Raw genomic sequence first — 12,940 nt, 5'->3', positions numbered from 1 at the left:
TGCTACAGCATGGCAAACAGTAAACGATACAACCAGGAAACAAAACAAAAAAGAGAAAAAGAAATTAGTGTCAGAGGAGTCTGCGCTTTAGTCGTGGATTATCAGAAACTTAATCAAGGCTTTCTACTTCAAAGCAGAGCGGAGAATAACGGTGTAACATGCCGAGACACAACAGAAGCCAAGCAGTCATTTTAAAACTGTGTCGCAAGTCAATGACAAACTGAAATGAGCCCAAATTTTAAAATCCAAGATCTAATAATGTGACGAAACACAAGAGCTGGATTTAGCTGGTCGTGAGTAGCTTTTAAATTTGAGAAAGAAACTGAATGTGTTGGTCATCGACTCTTAACCTTCTTCTATCTATCACCATTTCTTTGTTTTTAAAAAGGGCCACGAACCAGTTCTTAGACTGCCAGTGCTTAAAATCGCTGAGATTAACTGCAGAATTATCCGTGATTAATCAGGCTTAATCCAATGGTTTCACATGGCTTAATGAGCTTCTCACATCATCATATCAAGATCAATTTATAGAGTTAATGTTCGTTAATACCAGCTCCTTCTTACACTCTACGAGAGTCAGTACAAACCATCCGAGATGCAAAAATATGCATTTGAGCTGTTCAGACTCGCTGCTCCCTCACTTCTCTCAGTGCACTTTTACAATAGAGCGACCTCTGTACCTCTGCTGCTTCATCACTCTCTCTCTCTACGACCCCCCTCCCTCTCATGTGTCCTCACTGCAGCGTCTTCGTCCTCCCTCGCCTCACCTTGTCGTCCTGTGAGTCCGGCTGCAGCAGGCTGTGCTGTTGGATGGCCATAGGCGGAGGCAGCGGCACCGAGTCGGCGCCTTCCTCGCCCTCCTCCTCGCCGCAGCTCTGCATCCCCGAAGAACTGGACTTGGACAAGGTGCCACTCGACAGGCCCTCGTTACGAACTCTCTGCAACACACAGAGACCACAGAGTAGATGTTACGGCTAAATCCATCCATACATCCATCCTCTTCTACCGCTTTATCCTCCACATGAGGGTCACATCCATCAAGGGACCACATATAGAGACAGACAACCATCCACTCTCACACCTATGGCCAATTTATTGTGTCCAATTTGCCTAATCCCCAAATCTGCATGTCTTTAGACTGTGGAGAACCCGGAGAACCCAAAGAACCCGGAGAAAATCCACACACACACACACACACACGCACACACACACACACACACACACACACACACACACACACAGGGAGAATGGCTAAATCCAGATTATAATAGTAATAATAATAATAATAATAATTATACATTTATTTGTAAATAGCACTTTCTATCAAAGTACTTGACAGTAAGTGTAGTAAAATATAATAAAAGAGTACATTTAAAATTGAATAATATACAGTAATAAAATAACAGACGCACTAAAACATCGGAAAGTACAAAACAAACCATGTAAGTGTGTACAAGTGCGTCTTCAGCTTTGATTTAAAAAAACCTGCCTGACATCAGTCTATGTGACTCAGATCCAAGATTTATCCAGTATTTTGCCAGTTGTCTTGAGTGAGAATCCGACTAATCTCAACTCATATCTTTGCCAATACACATGCACTGAGCATCGTCATCAATTTCGTTAGCGAAACAGACTTTTGAAGTCAAAAGATTTGCGTTTCTTTTACCTTTGTTTTGAAACAAGAAGTTAAAAAAATGTAAAAAATCAACCCAACCCGAGCTTCACTAGCGTCCACCCACCTCCTCCACAGTCTCATCCTGAGGTGTAGCAGCGCTGTCGTCAGAGTCTTTCTGTGAGCCCATTGTCATCTCCCCGCTCTTCCTCACCTCGCGGCTCTTCTTGTGCTTGTGAGCCAGTTTCTTCACGTGGCCATCTGCCTTGCCGCTGCTTAGCCGACGCACCGGGCTGGTGAGCCACTTTCGCAGGGTGTTACCTAGGCAACGGGTCAAAGACACCACACTGACTTTGCTTGCAGAGCGGAAGCGTCGCATACAATAACAGTTGAGGATGAAACTGTCAGAACAAAGCCCTCATTTTTGAAGATTTTATTCATATTTTTTTAACGGATAAGCATCTGTATTATTCAGAGCAAGTTCTATGAGACATACAGATGTTTTAAATACTCTATTTAATCATACCTGGTCTTTTTGGTCCTGGTGACGTGTGGGAGCCGATACCATGACCAGGCTGAAGTGTGGCGGATGATCCTGGCATGATGGAGTCATTGCTGCACACTGACAAAGTGTCTACGACACATAAAGACGCACACATTAAAACATTTTATTTTAAGACAGCCCCAGGGACATAAAAAATGCAAGAGCACGTCCTCCTCAAAGCCTCAGACAGCACTGACCTTTGTGGTTGAAGATACCCTCCATCTCCATGGAGGACCTGGAGTGGGCGATGCAGAGCATGGCGCACGGCACCAGGCCCTCCAGCGCCGGCGAGCGGTCCGTGGTCCTGACCAGGCACCAGTCGGGTTTGTCGTGACAGCGCTCCAGGACCTCCACCGTCTGACCACGTCGCACCGTCAGCTCGTTGCTGTTGCTGGCCATGAAGTCGTGAATCACCACGGTCAGTTCGCAGCCGCCGGAGAGCTGAGGGACAGAGGACCATCAGATGCTCGGCTTACGGTAAACAGGTTTTTATCTCACAGATAAATGAAGTGTGCACACATCCTCACCTTGTCACTGTCTAGTGTGTTCTGAGAGGTGCGTGATGCCAGAGAGATGGTGTCTGGTTGGCTGCTGCCTTCACCCTGACTGTCCAAGTCCTCTCCATCCCTGACAAACACGCACATCATCATTTCAGTATAATATTTAAATTAAAAAAACTTTTCGTATGATCTCTGCTCCCCGTGACATGCGACCTACCTTCGTCCCTTATGGTGCTTGGCTGTGCTAGGTTTTGGAATATGTATGGGCTCTTTGAGGGCTCCTCTCAGGTGAATGGTTCGCTCCTGGATTACTTCTCTGATGTGCTTGATCCAGTCCTGCTTGTTCTCGATGCTCGATGCCTGTGAGTCAGAGGGAGTCGACACAGTGTAACGTTAGAGTTGTTGAGGAAACTTGATTCCCTTAGAATTCTTGTTTCACTCTGTGTGTGTGTCACACAAGTCTGAATTCACCTCTTGTCATCTCTTATCAACTTAAAAGTGTATTTTAATGTATTTAATACAGTTGCAAATCAGTGTTGTCAGTTGAAATCCTGCTTTTTGTATTCAGATGGTTAATTTGATCAAAGTGGGCTCCAGTTCCTGATCACGTGTTGCCTTTTTTTTTCGCCCCATATGAGGAAAAGTGAGGATAAGAAGTGCAAGGAGCTTGTGTTTCAGACTTGTGAGCAGTGGCTGAGGGCTGTGTTGTGGGATAGTTTGTACTCACCATGGCTCCATGTTTGGATCCCTGACTTAGCTTTGAAATTTAAAATATAAAATAGAGAATTTCACTGGTTTGGTTCATGACATTTCTTATGCTGACAAAAACGGCTTTGACACGACAAGAAACGCACAACACGGATAAAAACTCACGCTCAAAGTGCAGTGACAGCCAAATTAAATGTGTAGTAGATGTTTTTGAATCACTGGTGTCCATCTGCCTGTGTGTGTGTGTGTGTGTGTAAGGAGACACACTTCATTTACAATGTGCACACCACATGACTGCTTCTCAGTGGTTAGTTTGCTCGTCGACATGTATCATGGAGTTGTTACACTCAGAGTTATACGTGTTAGGATTTTGGCTTCATGCTGCTGCAACGGCTGACACACATATCTGAATCCATCTGTGACAGTGTTTCGACAGAACACAGACACAGAAAAAAACGCACCCCCCCAACACACACACACACACGGAATGAAATAACTGGAACATCTTCATTCTACTGTTTTTCTACTGTGTTTACTTCGTTTAAAAGGTGAGCTTTTTTCTGACAGGAGAATTTTCAAGAGCCGTCACTTCCATGAAGTGGCACGGAGCCAGTTCACAGTAGGACGGGGCGCGTTCGTGGGTGTTCAGGGGTCAGTGTCAGCAGCGTCGGTGGAAGCACGTCAGCCCACAGAGACAAAATACAGAGATACAAACATCCACGGAAAAACACAGCCCCAGATACAACAGATGTGCCCATGTACTGTAGATGGAACAGAAAAGCACAACCTAACCGGAGGACGGGAGCTCGACGGAGACCGAGAGACAGAGGGAAGATGTCAGAGGAGAAAGACAGAACGTTTCTAGGCCACTTCATGCATTTATCATACAAGAGGTCAGAGAGTACGAGGAAAGCTTAGAATAAGAAGAGGAAAAACTAGCTTAGGTTGGACCGATTAAAGATTTCACACATCACTGCTTCCCTTTAACGATTTAAGTGCAATTTCTTTCTTTTATGTTAAATTGATTCATTATAACTGAATTTAACTGCCTGTAAGTGAACTCTTTGCTCTCCAGGTTCTACTTTTCATCGGTCAAACCTAAACAAAAAAGTTATTTGAGAAAGAAGCAAAAAAAGAGGGACGTTTGTTTTTTTACCTTGAGCACAATCTTGTTGTCAGAAGTCGGGGTGCGTCCCACCCAGAGAGCAAATTTACACGGGTCTCCTTCGACGTGCTCCGTCACCCCCAACTCTGACGTCTGGGAGGAATAACATGAATGAGAACAAGGAAGGAAAAACCTCAGTTATAATTAAGTGTCATTCCCTGATACAAACGGTGTATGTTGTGAAAAGTGGATTTACAAAAGGCTCATAGACCTTATAATTCAATTGCTTTACAAAGCAAAATGTATAAAAGCAATTAAAAAAACAAAAGATAAAACAATAAAATAACAAAATGGTAAAAAGTAGATCATTGTTGACGACTCTCATCCTTTAGTGAAGACCAAGGAGAAGAGGTGAGTCTTAAAAAGTGATTTGAAATGTTCAGGTGGCGGAAGATTTAATTTCAATGGGTAAATCGTTCCATAGTTTGGGGGCAGCTACAGAAAAGGAACCCGTTATAAGACCTCAGAGCTCGGGATGGGGGTGTGAAGCTGAAGGAGTTCAGAGAGCAAAGACAAACCCATTTCTTCACACTGCACTTACAAAGAGTTTGCTCTTATAGATGTATTTGCTCCTGCCGTTTGAGTCCTTGACCTCTTTGCTGAAGACGAGAGACATCTCAAAGAGGAAGAGGTGGCGCTCTCTGCCTTTACGGATCAGAGTCTTTGGATCCCACACCTGGAAGGACTCCTGAAGAATGAGCTCGCCCTGGGACTCGATGTTTTCATCAAAACCTGTGGTGGTGACAGGAGTTAAAAAAAAGAAATAAAAAAACTTTTAACTTTTGACTACTTTTTAATAAAAGATAAAATAACAAGCAGGGAGTGTTTCACACCTTCAAGCATAGAGAGGTGCATGGCATCGTTGGCTTTCTTGGGAACACTCAGCATCACCTCAAGGCCATCCTTGATCTCTCCTTTACCTTCTTCACAGCAAGTCAGCAGCTCCTGAACACAAACACAGTCAGCACAACGACAGTAACCACAGAGCTGTGAGGTGGTTTGGTGAGGGGAGCTACCTTCAGCAGGAGCTGGTACTTGGTGATTCTCTGCACAGGTTTGATCAGGTACGAGGAGATGGAGTTGGCCAGTCGGTGCCTCTGCTGAATCTCCTGTGAGTGGCCGCATAAAAGGAAGTCATGATTACTGTTCACAACTTGTTCCCACTTCCATTTCACGACCCACAGGCGATACTCACGTCGAAATAGTTCCCAGCATGCTCCAAGATGAGCTGGGTGGAGTCAGGCTTGTTCTTACAGTAGTTCACGTACATCTGGAATTTATCGGCCTGAAGGAGGAAAAAGAAAGAAAGAAGCAGGTTTCAGTGATTGAAGCTGAAAGATGAAGAAAGTAAGTTGTACTAGTCTGGAATATTGTTTTCCTGTTTTCTTTATATTATATATAATATTATAATATTACACATGGTGGCTATTTTCATCTACATTTTTCCAGCCAATTTCACTGATTCATACATGGAAACATTCGGCTCATTCAGAAAATTCACCCAACTATTTAAGTTATTCAAAGATGTTTATACTTTTAAAAATATTGAACTTTTTCTGCAAAATGTTTCTCTCAAAGGAAATGAACTGAGAAGGCTGATAAAAGGCCAGCGAGGTAGATTATGCACAGATCACAGCATGAGTACTCATTACTAAATCTCTACTTAAAATTCCCTGAGGAAATTCAACATATTCATGTTATGCTAGTATCTAAATGATTAGGTTTGAGCCAACAACAAAAACCAACACTTTTAAAAATGACTTGGAGGCACAAACATCTGGCTGTAGATGTTTTTAACTCATTTTAACAGGTTTTAATGTCATTAAGCCTACATTTATTTAGCACTTTTACTTTTTTATCTATCATTTTCTTGTATGTATGATGATTATAGTGCTGCCGTCTGTCTGTTAAAGAGATTCTTAATCTCAGTGAGTCTTATGTGAATGTAAATGTAAAGTGAGACATACCCAGGTGACAAAGCAGTGACCAACGTCCTCTGGTAGCTGCTCGTATTTCTCCAGCTCTTTAAGAAAGATGCTGAAAAAACAAGGAAAGAAAGGGGGGGGGGGGGGGGGGGGAACAGAAAAAACAGATGTTTTACTAAAAGGAAAAATGTTCCAAACCTTAAGAAACATGACTGGGTTGAACACTCACTATTGAACAAGTTACTCACACAACAAGTGAAGTCTGAAAAATGTGTTTCCTTACTTGTGATGGAACTCATAAAGGTCCTGCATGTTGCCAAAGATGATGTGCTCCTTGTTGATGATTCCTGGCGGAATCTCCTCAACTCCACTGGTCATCTCCCACAGGTACGTCTGCACGGATGGAGACGAGTCAATATAAACCAAACCAAAACACTGTGTGTGTGTGTGTGTGAAAAAGTCGTTGCACAACAGCGAAACCGTGAAGCTGAACTCACATCCATGCACTCCCGCAGGTCCCGTACGTAGGCTTTCTCCGTCTGAATCAGCTCTGCCATGATGAACCTAGACAACACACAAAACACACACACACACACACAATTACAAACTGTCATACTGTCCTCGTCCGTATGATAATAAATCACCATGACGACACCTCCTTTCTCTCTCAGCCATTTACATTAATGAATAATGAAAGAGTTACGGGCCATAACACAGTCATAAAAAGTAGCCGCGAATGAACGAAATCATGCTCGTGATTTGTGCCGCTTACATGAAATGACAGTCTCCATTTCCTGCCTGCGATACATACTGAATTGGTTTGTTCTCCAGTAGAGCGCGACTGTTGTGTCTGCACTCGATGTGCTGACGCAGTAAAAAAAGAGTAAAAAAAAAAGATGTCCCAGTCTCTCATTCCCAACCACACAGAACTAGTGGGATAGTTAACAATTCAGGGACGATGTTCCTGTTGACAGGGAGTGTTGACGAGCCTGAGAACATTTAAGTAAGTGCTTAACTGCTCTGTGGAGTATTTTTTGAGTATTTAATGTCTCCTGCTTTGGGGCAGTAAAACCTGTTTCCAACAGTAATTCTGACTGGGTTAGCGTGTACTGCTCACTGGAGCAACTTTTATTAAGCTCAAGATAGTTGTTTTCTTTAACCATGTGAAAAAAAGCTTTTCTGAACATTTGATTTCACAAACTCAGGCATGAAAGCAATAGTTCAGGTTTTTTTAAAATGTGGACGTAAAAATCCAATTTAGGTTCGAAAGGCTGTCAAATAGCAAGATGATGTCGTAGAGGTAAGATTAAGAAGACTTAAAGGGCCACCCAAAAAATCTAGTTTTTTTCTTACCAATTGTGTAAGTAAATGTGATATTTGATCATCAGACAGTGGATCTGAGATCTGTTGCTGTCTCATTCCCACAGCAACAGAGGAAGAAAAATAAATACAATGGACAAAAAGTTGGCATCTAAATGACTGCCTTCAAAGAAAAAAGTTTAAAGAGTGAAAGAACAGGTCGTTCTTTCAAATTTGAAAGAACAGGTCAAATTTAATCCAACTCTGTAATAGAATGTGAATAAAATTGTTTTAAGTTTACTCTTAATTTGACCAAGTGGGAAAAAATGGGTGAAAACTGCCCTTTAAAAAGTGGCTGAATTTAGTTTTTGCTGCTCCACAACTTTATTATGTCACTACCTCACAGAAACACACTTCAGAAAAACCTGAAACATCCTTCTTAACGGGAAGTGGACACATACTCCTTTCTGCGTGCCGACTTGCGTTTCTCCTCGTTGAGCTCGTGAGCGGCATCTCTCAGTTTGACCTCCGAACCTGGAGCCGTGGCTGGAATGATGTCCAGCTGGAGATCCTTACTCTGTCACAGAGATAAAGGGAGACAGAAGTTTAGATTCAGACTATTAAACTGTGAGAAACTCTGTAGAAACACCGACACATTTCTGCCAGAAGCGCTTACCGCCTTGTTAGAGTCCGAGGAGATGCCGAGGGCTTTCTCCAGGCTGCAGCGGTACTTGTCCATGCGCAGGGAAAAGTCGCGGTAGCGTTTGTCCACCGCTGTCACCCACTTCTTTATCTCCCCCGCGTGACTGTGGCCTTTCTCGCAGAAGCCGTCGGCCAGCTGGATCAGCAGCTTCACACGTTCCTTAGTTTGCTGGAGCAAAGGAACAGATGAGAGACGTTAGATGTTTGAACTCGCACACGTGTAAGACGACATCCCTTCATCACTATCGTATATTTTGTTACGGTACGCCTGCCACCCACGCCGCCATGCCATTTTCGAGCCAATTTCATTTGGAAATTCCACGGCTGCAGGCAAGGAGTGAGACTGCACGGTTACCTGCTCTGATAAGGAGCATTACCGCGGATCATTTTTATTTGAACACGCCATTTCAAAAGGAAAAACATAGTGTCTTGAGGCTCACCTTGGCTGTGATGTGGAAGTCCTCGTGTTCCTTCAGCAGTTCCTGCGTGTGGTGGATACTCGAGCCAGTGGAGGTGTGTGTGGACAGGTAAAACTCCCCGGTGTCGTGAATCCACTCCAGAGCCTGAAGACACGAGGACATAATGATTCAGAGATACTGTGATGAGTTTAACGCTGTTTGAGTGACTCGCGTGTTGGTGGAAGCGTACTCTACCTGTTTGGCGCTGCGTTCAAACACCACATACTGCTGACACTGGTCCAGCCGCCGTTTCCTCATGGTCCAGAAGTGGAGGACACGGTTCTCTCTCTGCAGCAGCTCATTGAGGATGTCTGAACGCAAAAGAGAACACATTTTAGACATTCAGCACACAGACATCCACGGTGATTTGGTAACAAGATCCTCAGTTTGTGGAGGAGCTGTTCAGCCTTTACTGTGAGCGACGCTCTACGTGACTTTTAACGTTTTATTGTATGTTGTCATCTCATTTAAGAAATTACTGGACGTGAATTGAATGAATAGTCATGAATACAAAAAGCAAAAAGTGGTAATATGGCCAAGTAACTGATTCATTATTCAACCATCTATCTTCTAGGTTTATTTTGTGATATTCGCAAAAAGTACCTTGCTTTTTACTCTCTTTACTAGAATTTGCCTCTGAAATACATGCAGCAAATAACACTCATAAGAAGAAGATGGAAACGATTCTTCTCTCAGATGGTTTACCCCCCCAGTGCTCTGTCGCCACCCCTCATGTTCCAGGTGGAAGATTATTTTAATCTAGGTATTCTTTTACTGACTATCACATATACACATATACAACTACACTGCCAGTGCATACTACACAACTCTCAGACTAGGAGGATCCCTGTGAGCTGTCTTGTAACGTGGAGTCTTTGGAGTGGCTTTGAGTTGATGCTACATGAGTAAGCGGTGATGGGAGGTCACACACTACACAAGAGGAATCATTGACTGACTGTATTGTCCCAAAAGTCATGTGAGAAGTGACATGGCAAATTATGCATGAAAACCAGGCTACAGGTTGACTTGCAAGACTTGTGTTGTAAAAGTTGCCGTCACTGTAATCTCTGTTTTGATGTTTAATTTTAATCTCTCCTTCTCCATGTTCATCTCTCTGAAAAGCAGCCCGGTCCATCCTGGTCTCTGGTTGGTTCAAATGTCTTGAGCCAGCGCCAACATGGATCAAATTTCCCAGCAAAGCAGGCGGATTATCGAGCTAATTGTCGAGTGAATTCGGCCTAATGTGAAAAGTGTTTTCTGACACTCACTTTTAACCTGCTGTTCTGGTGCTTTGACGTGACTCAGCATCCCGGGCATGTTGACGCTGTTCCTGTGCATGTACTTGAGGAAGACGTCTGCGTTTCTTCTGGCCAGAGTGCAGGCCTGATTAAAAGATTAACCCACACTTTAATTAAACATGTAACTTGAAACTTAGCCTCAGATCAATCCTGAATTTCAGTGTGTGTGTGTAAGTGTTACCTTGAGGAAGGCCTCCTTCTGCTCCAGGTGTTTGCTGATCATGGGGGTGACGTGGTCGGTTTCACAGTTGGGTCCCAGTTTGTCGGCTCCTCCACACCAGTCCTCCTCTCTCTTATACTCCTGCTCCAGGCTTTCCAACACACTGCACACCTGAGTGCAGACACATGGTCAATGGTCAGCTGAGTTTTCTGGACTTTTTTAAGACAAAAAGTCAAACAGAATGTGGTCTACCTACCTGTTCAGACGTCTTGTAGAAGGCCACAGAGGCATTGACCAGCTTGAGTCTGTCCTCCATCTTCAGCATGAGCTGCTGCCAGTGAGAGGCCACGCTCTCTGCACAGTCTCTGATCAGGTCCATGTCATAGTGGTTGGCCTGGAGCAGAGCCTCGGCCTTCTGCTGAACCTGCAGTGCACTCTGGTGGGTTTTCTGCAGAGAAGCAGGGGGGTGTTTAGAAGAATAATCAAAAACAATGAACAATTAAATACAGGATTAGAGTTAATGATTCAAGGATAATCTGATGGGATTAAGAACACTGTATCACCTCGATGGCATGTTGAAACTGTTCATGTTCCCTCTGCAGTTGCTCAGCTTCCTGCAGGGAACTGGCTGTTATCAGACCAGCATTCAGCATCGACTCGCCGTTACGAATCCAACCCAGAACCTGGAAACAAATTGCTGCAATCAGGTCTCCAACCAAAGATTTTATAGACTTTTATAGAATGTTTTTTTTTTTTTGGAGTTGCAAAACCTCGGCCTGTCTGCAGGTGGCGCCTAGTTGTCCTACCTGTTTCACTTCAGCCTGCAGGTGTCTCAGCTGTACACACTGCTCCAGGTGCCTGCGGTGCTGCTCTGCTGCCAAGTCCAGCTCCTGCTGTTTTTCATGGAGGAACTCCAGCAAGTCCTGAACTCTCGTGGCCATGTCGACATCGCGGTCGCAGAGCAGCTCCACACCTGCAGGGAGGTCACAAGGTCACAGTGTTAGTTCTGGAACGATGCAAAAAAGCAGAGCTGATCCGAGCTCAGTGCCACTTTGTTTAACCTCTCTGTCTGCCCTACACTGTAAGTTAATGTGTATTCATTCTGGTCCATGAATAATATTATGAGGAGAAGTTCGTATGCAGCGCCAAAAACACATAATAAAGTGTGGAAAAAGCCAGAGGTGTTTTTAAGGCACACTGAGGGACAGAGTCCTGTCACATACATTTATTACTAAACAAGCTAAATCTGGCAGCTGGTGACACGACTTAAGCTGCTGCAGCCTCACTGAGTTAATTAACATTATGAACACCAAGACACTTGATTAGCAGCACAATATTTCCCTCACTGCAGCTTTCCTGCTTAACGCATGAGTAAGGGGGAAATAAATCATGTCTGTGTGCATCGTTCTCCTTTAACAACTTTCTCAAGAACAGGGGTCCAACTTTTGAGGCATGAGAGAGCTACTTGTGTTTTTTCACATTATTCTTATAGCTTATTTCAACCCAAACAAACTGAATGAGCTTGAAGGGGTGGATTGGATAAAAATGTAAGCAGGTTTATGTTCCATTAATGACACCTTTGGCGAGCTACAGGGACTGGGAGCTAACAAGCTACTTGTTGGAGACGCTGTCTCTGTATGGAGGTTCTACACTTTTATCACACTCAACAGAGACCCCTTTGACCAACAGTACGAGGTAAAAGTTTGGACAAACTTTGGCTGCTTCTCAGAAAAGATGTGTCTGAGGCACAGCTACATTGAATACACAGCATCAGTGCTGCGCGTGAACGGACTCTTCGCATGCTCTCGTACATGTGACATGATGTAACGTTCCTCGTGTGTGTGTGGTGTGAGAGAACACCTATTAGCATGAGATCACAGGTGAGCTGTTATGGCTAGTGAGTGGGAGCCTCTCAGCACAAACACTGACCAAATCTGACCCTCGACACCTACACACTTTCAATATCTCACTAATGTAGCCAACAAATAAATCTGTGCAGCAGCAGTGAACATCAGTTTTAACGATGACTGATGAACACGCGGCGGTAAAAACCATCTCTCCACCACTTCACCACTACCATCACACTACTCTCCACACTCCAGATATAATAGAAGAGCTCATCCTTCTGAATTTACCAAACAAAACTGTTGAGCCATTTTCAAAAGATGATGGCGCAAGCAAAGCATCTGCTGATTGCCATGGCGACTGCTGCTTCCTTCTTCAGCTGAGCGGTGAGGTCGTCCCATAGTTTAACTTCTCGTTCATACTCGGTGCCCTCCACGGCTAAGAGAGTAACTTGGTTTGGAGTGACACTCGGCAGCAGTGAAGTGGTATTGGTATGAGGTTGAGGTTGAGGTTGATGTACTCACCGGAGGCCTGGACCTCATTGACGTACTGCAGCAGCTCCTGTCCCTGGTGGATCACGTCGAAGGTGAGATTATTCATGGTCAGGGCCTTGTCGGCGTGGTGCTGCAGCCTCTGCTCGGCCAGCGTCAGGTCCTCTGTGTCAAAATCGTTCATTTGACCCGACAGCTCCTCGTTCCATGACTCCAGGTCTGAGATGATCTGA

At 44.1% G+C, this 12,940-nt stretch overlaps 1 protein-coding gene across 6 annotated transcripts in view; it reads right to left on the bottom strand.

Annotated features, from left to right (window-relative positions):
- The window catches only part of trioa (trio Rho guanine nucleotide exchange factor a), a 75,090-nt gene that overhangs the window by 12,301 nt on the left and 49,849 nt on the right, over positions 1 to 12,940 (bottom strand). For 4 of the 6 annotated variants that reach the window (XM_058619852.1, XM_058619848.1, XM_058619849.1 and 1 more), the window contains exons 17-41: positions 12,741 to 12,936; positions 11,178 to 11,344; positions 10,935 to 11,054; positions 10,628 to 10,819; positions 10,393 to 10,542; positions 10,182 to 10,296; positions 9,109 to 9,224; positions 8,896 to 9,018; positions 8,430 to 8,624; positions 8,215 to 8,330; positions 6,952 to 7,018; positions 6,738 to 6,847; positions 6,497 to 6,566; positions 5,725 to 5,814; positions 5,546 to 5,638; positions 5,363 to 5,474; positions 5,071 to 5,261; positions 4,521 to 4,622; positions 3,384 to 3,413; positions 2,874 to 3,016; positions 2,684 to 2,783; positions 2,354 to 2,597; positions 2,139 to 2,246; positions 1,740 to 1,933; positions 768 to 938 (exon numbers count right to left, since the gene is read on the bottom strand). In XM_058619852.1, the coding sequence (XP_058475835.1) occupies positions 768 to 938; positions 1,740 to 1,933; positions 2,139 to 2,246; positions 2,354 to 2,597; positions 2,684 to 2,783; positions 2,874 to 3,016; positions 3,384 to 3,413; positions 4,521 to 4,622; positions 5,071 to 5,261; positions 5,363 to 5,474; positions 5,546 to 5,638; positions 5,725 to 5,814; positions 6,497 to 6,566; positions 6,738 to 6,847; positions 6,952 to 7,018; positions 8,215 to 8,330; positions 8,430 to 8,624; positions 8,896 to 9,018; positions 9,109 to 9,224; positions 10,182 to 10,296; positions 10,393 to 10,542; positions 10,628 to 10,819; positions 10,935 to 11,054; positions 11,178 to 11,344; positions 12,741 to 12,936 (3,315 nt within the window). The remainder of the gene's footprint in view (positions 1 to 767; positions 939 to 1,739; positions 1,934 to 2,138; positions 2,247 to 2,353; positions 2,598 to 2,683; positions 2,784 to 2,873; positions 3,017 to 3,383; positions 3,414 to 4,520; positions 4,623 to 5,070; positions 5,262 to 5,362; positions 5,475 to 5,545; positions 5,639 to 5,724; positions 5,815 to 6,496; positions 6,567 to 6,737; positions 6,848 to 6,951; positions 7,019 to 8,214; positions 8,331 to 8,429; positions 8,625 to 8,895; positions 9,019 to 9,108; positions 9,225 to 10,181; positions 10,297 to 10,392; positions 10,543 to 10,627; positions 10,820 to 10,934; positions 11,055 to 11,177; positions 11,345 to 12,740; positions 12,937 to 12,940) is intronic. The other 2 variants (XM_058619851.1, XM_058619853.1) reach the window with 1 other exon arrangement.

Source organism: Solea solea, chromosome 20, assembly GCF_958295425.1.
Source record: "Solea solea chromosome 20, fSolSol10.1, whole genome shotgun sequence".
NCBI lineage: Eukaryota > Metazoa > Chordata > Actinopteri > Pleuronectiformes > Soleidae > Solea > Solea solea.
The sequence above is the reverse complement of the archived record's forward strand: the minus strand, read 5'-3'. Positions and strand labels throughout refer to the sequence as shown.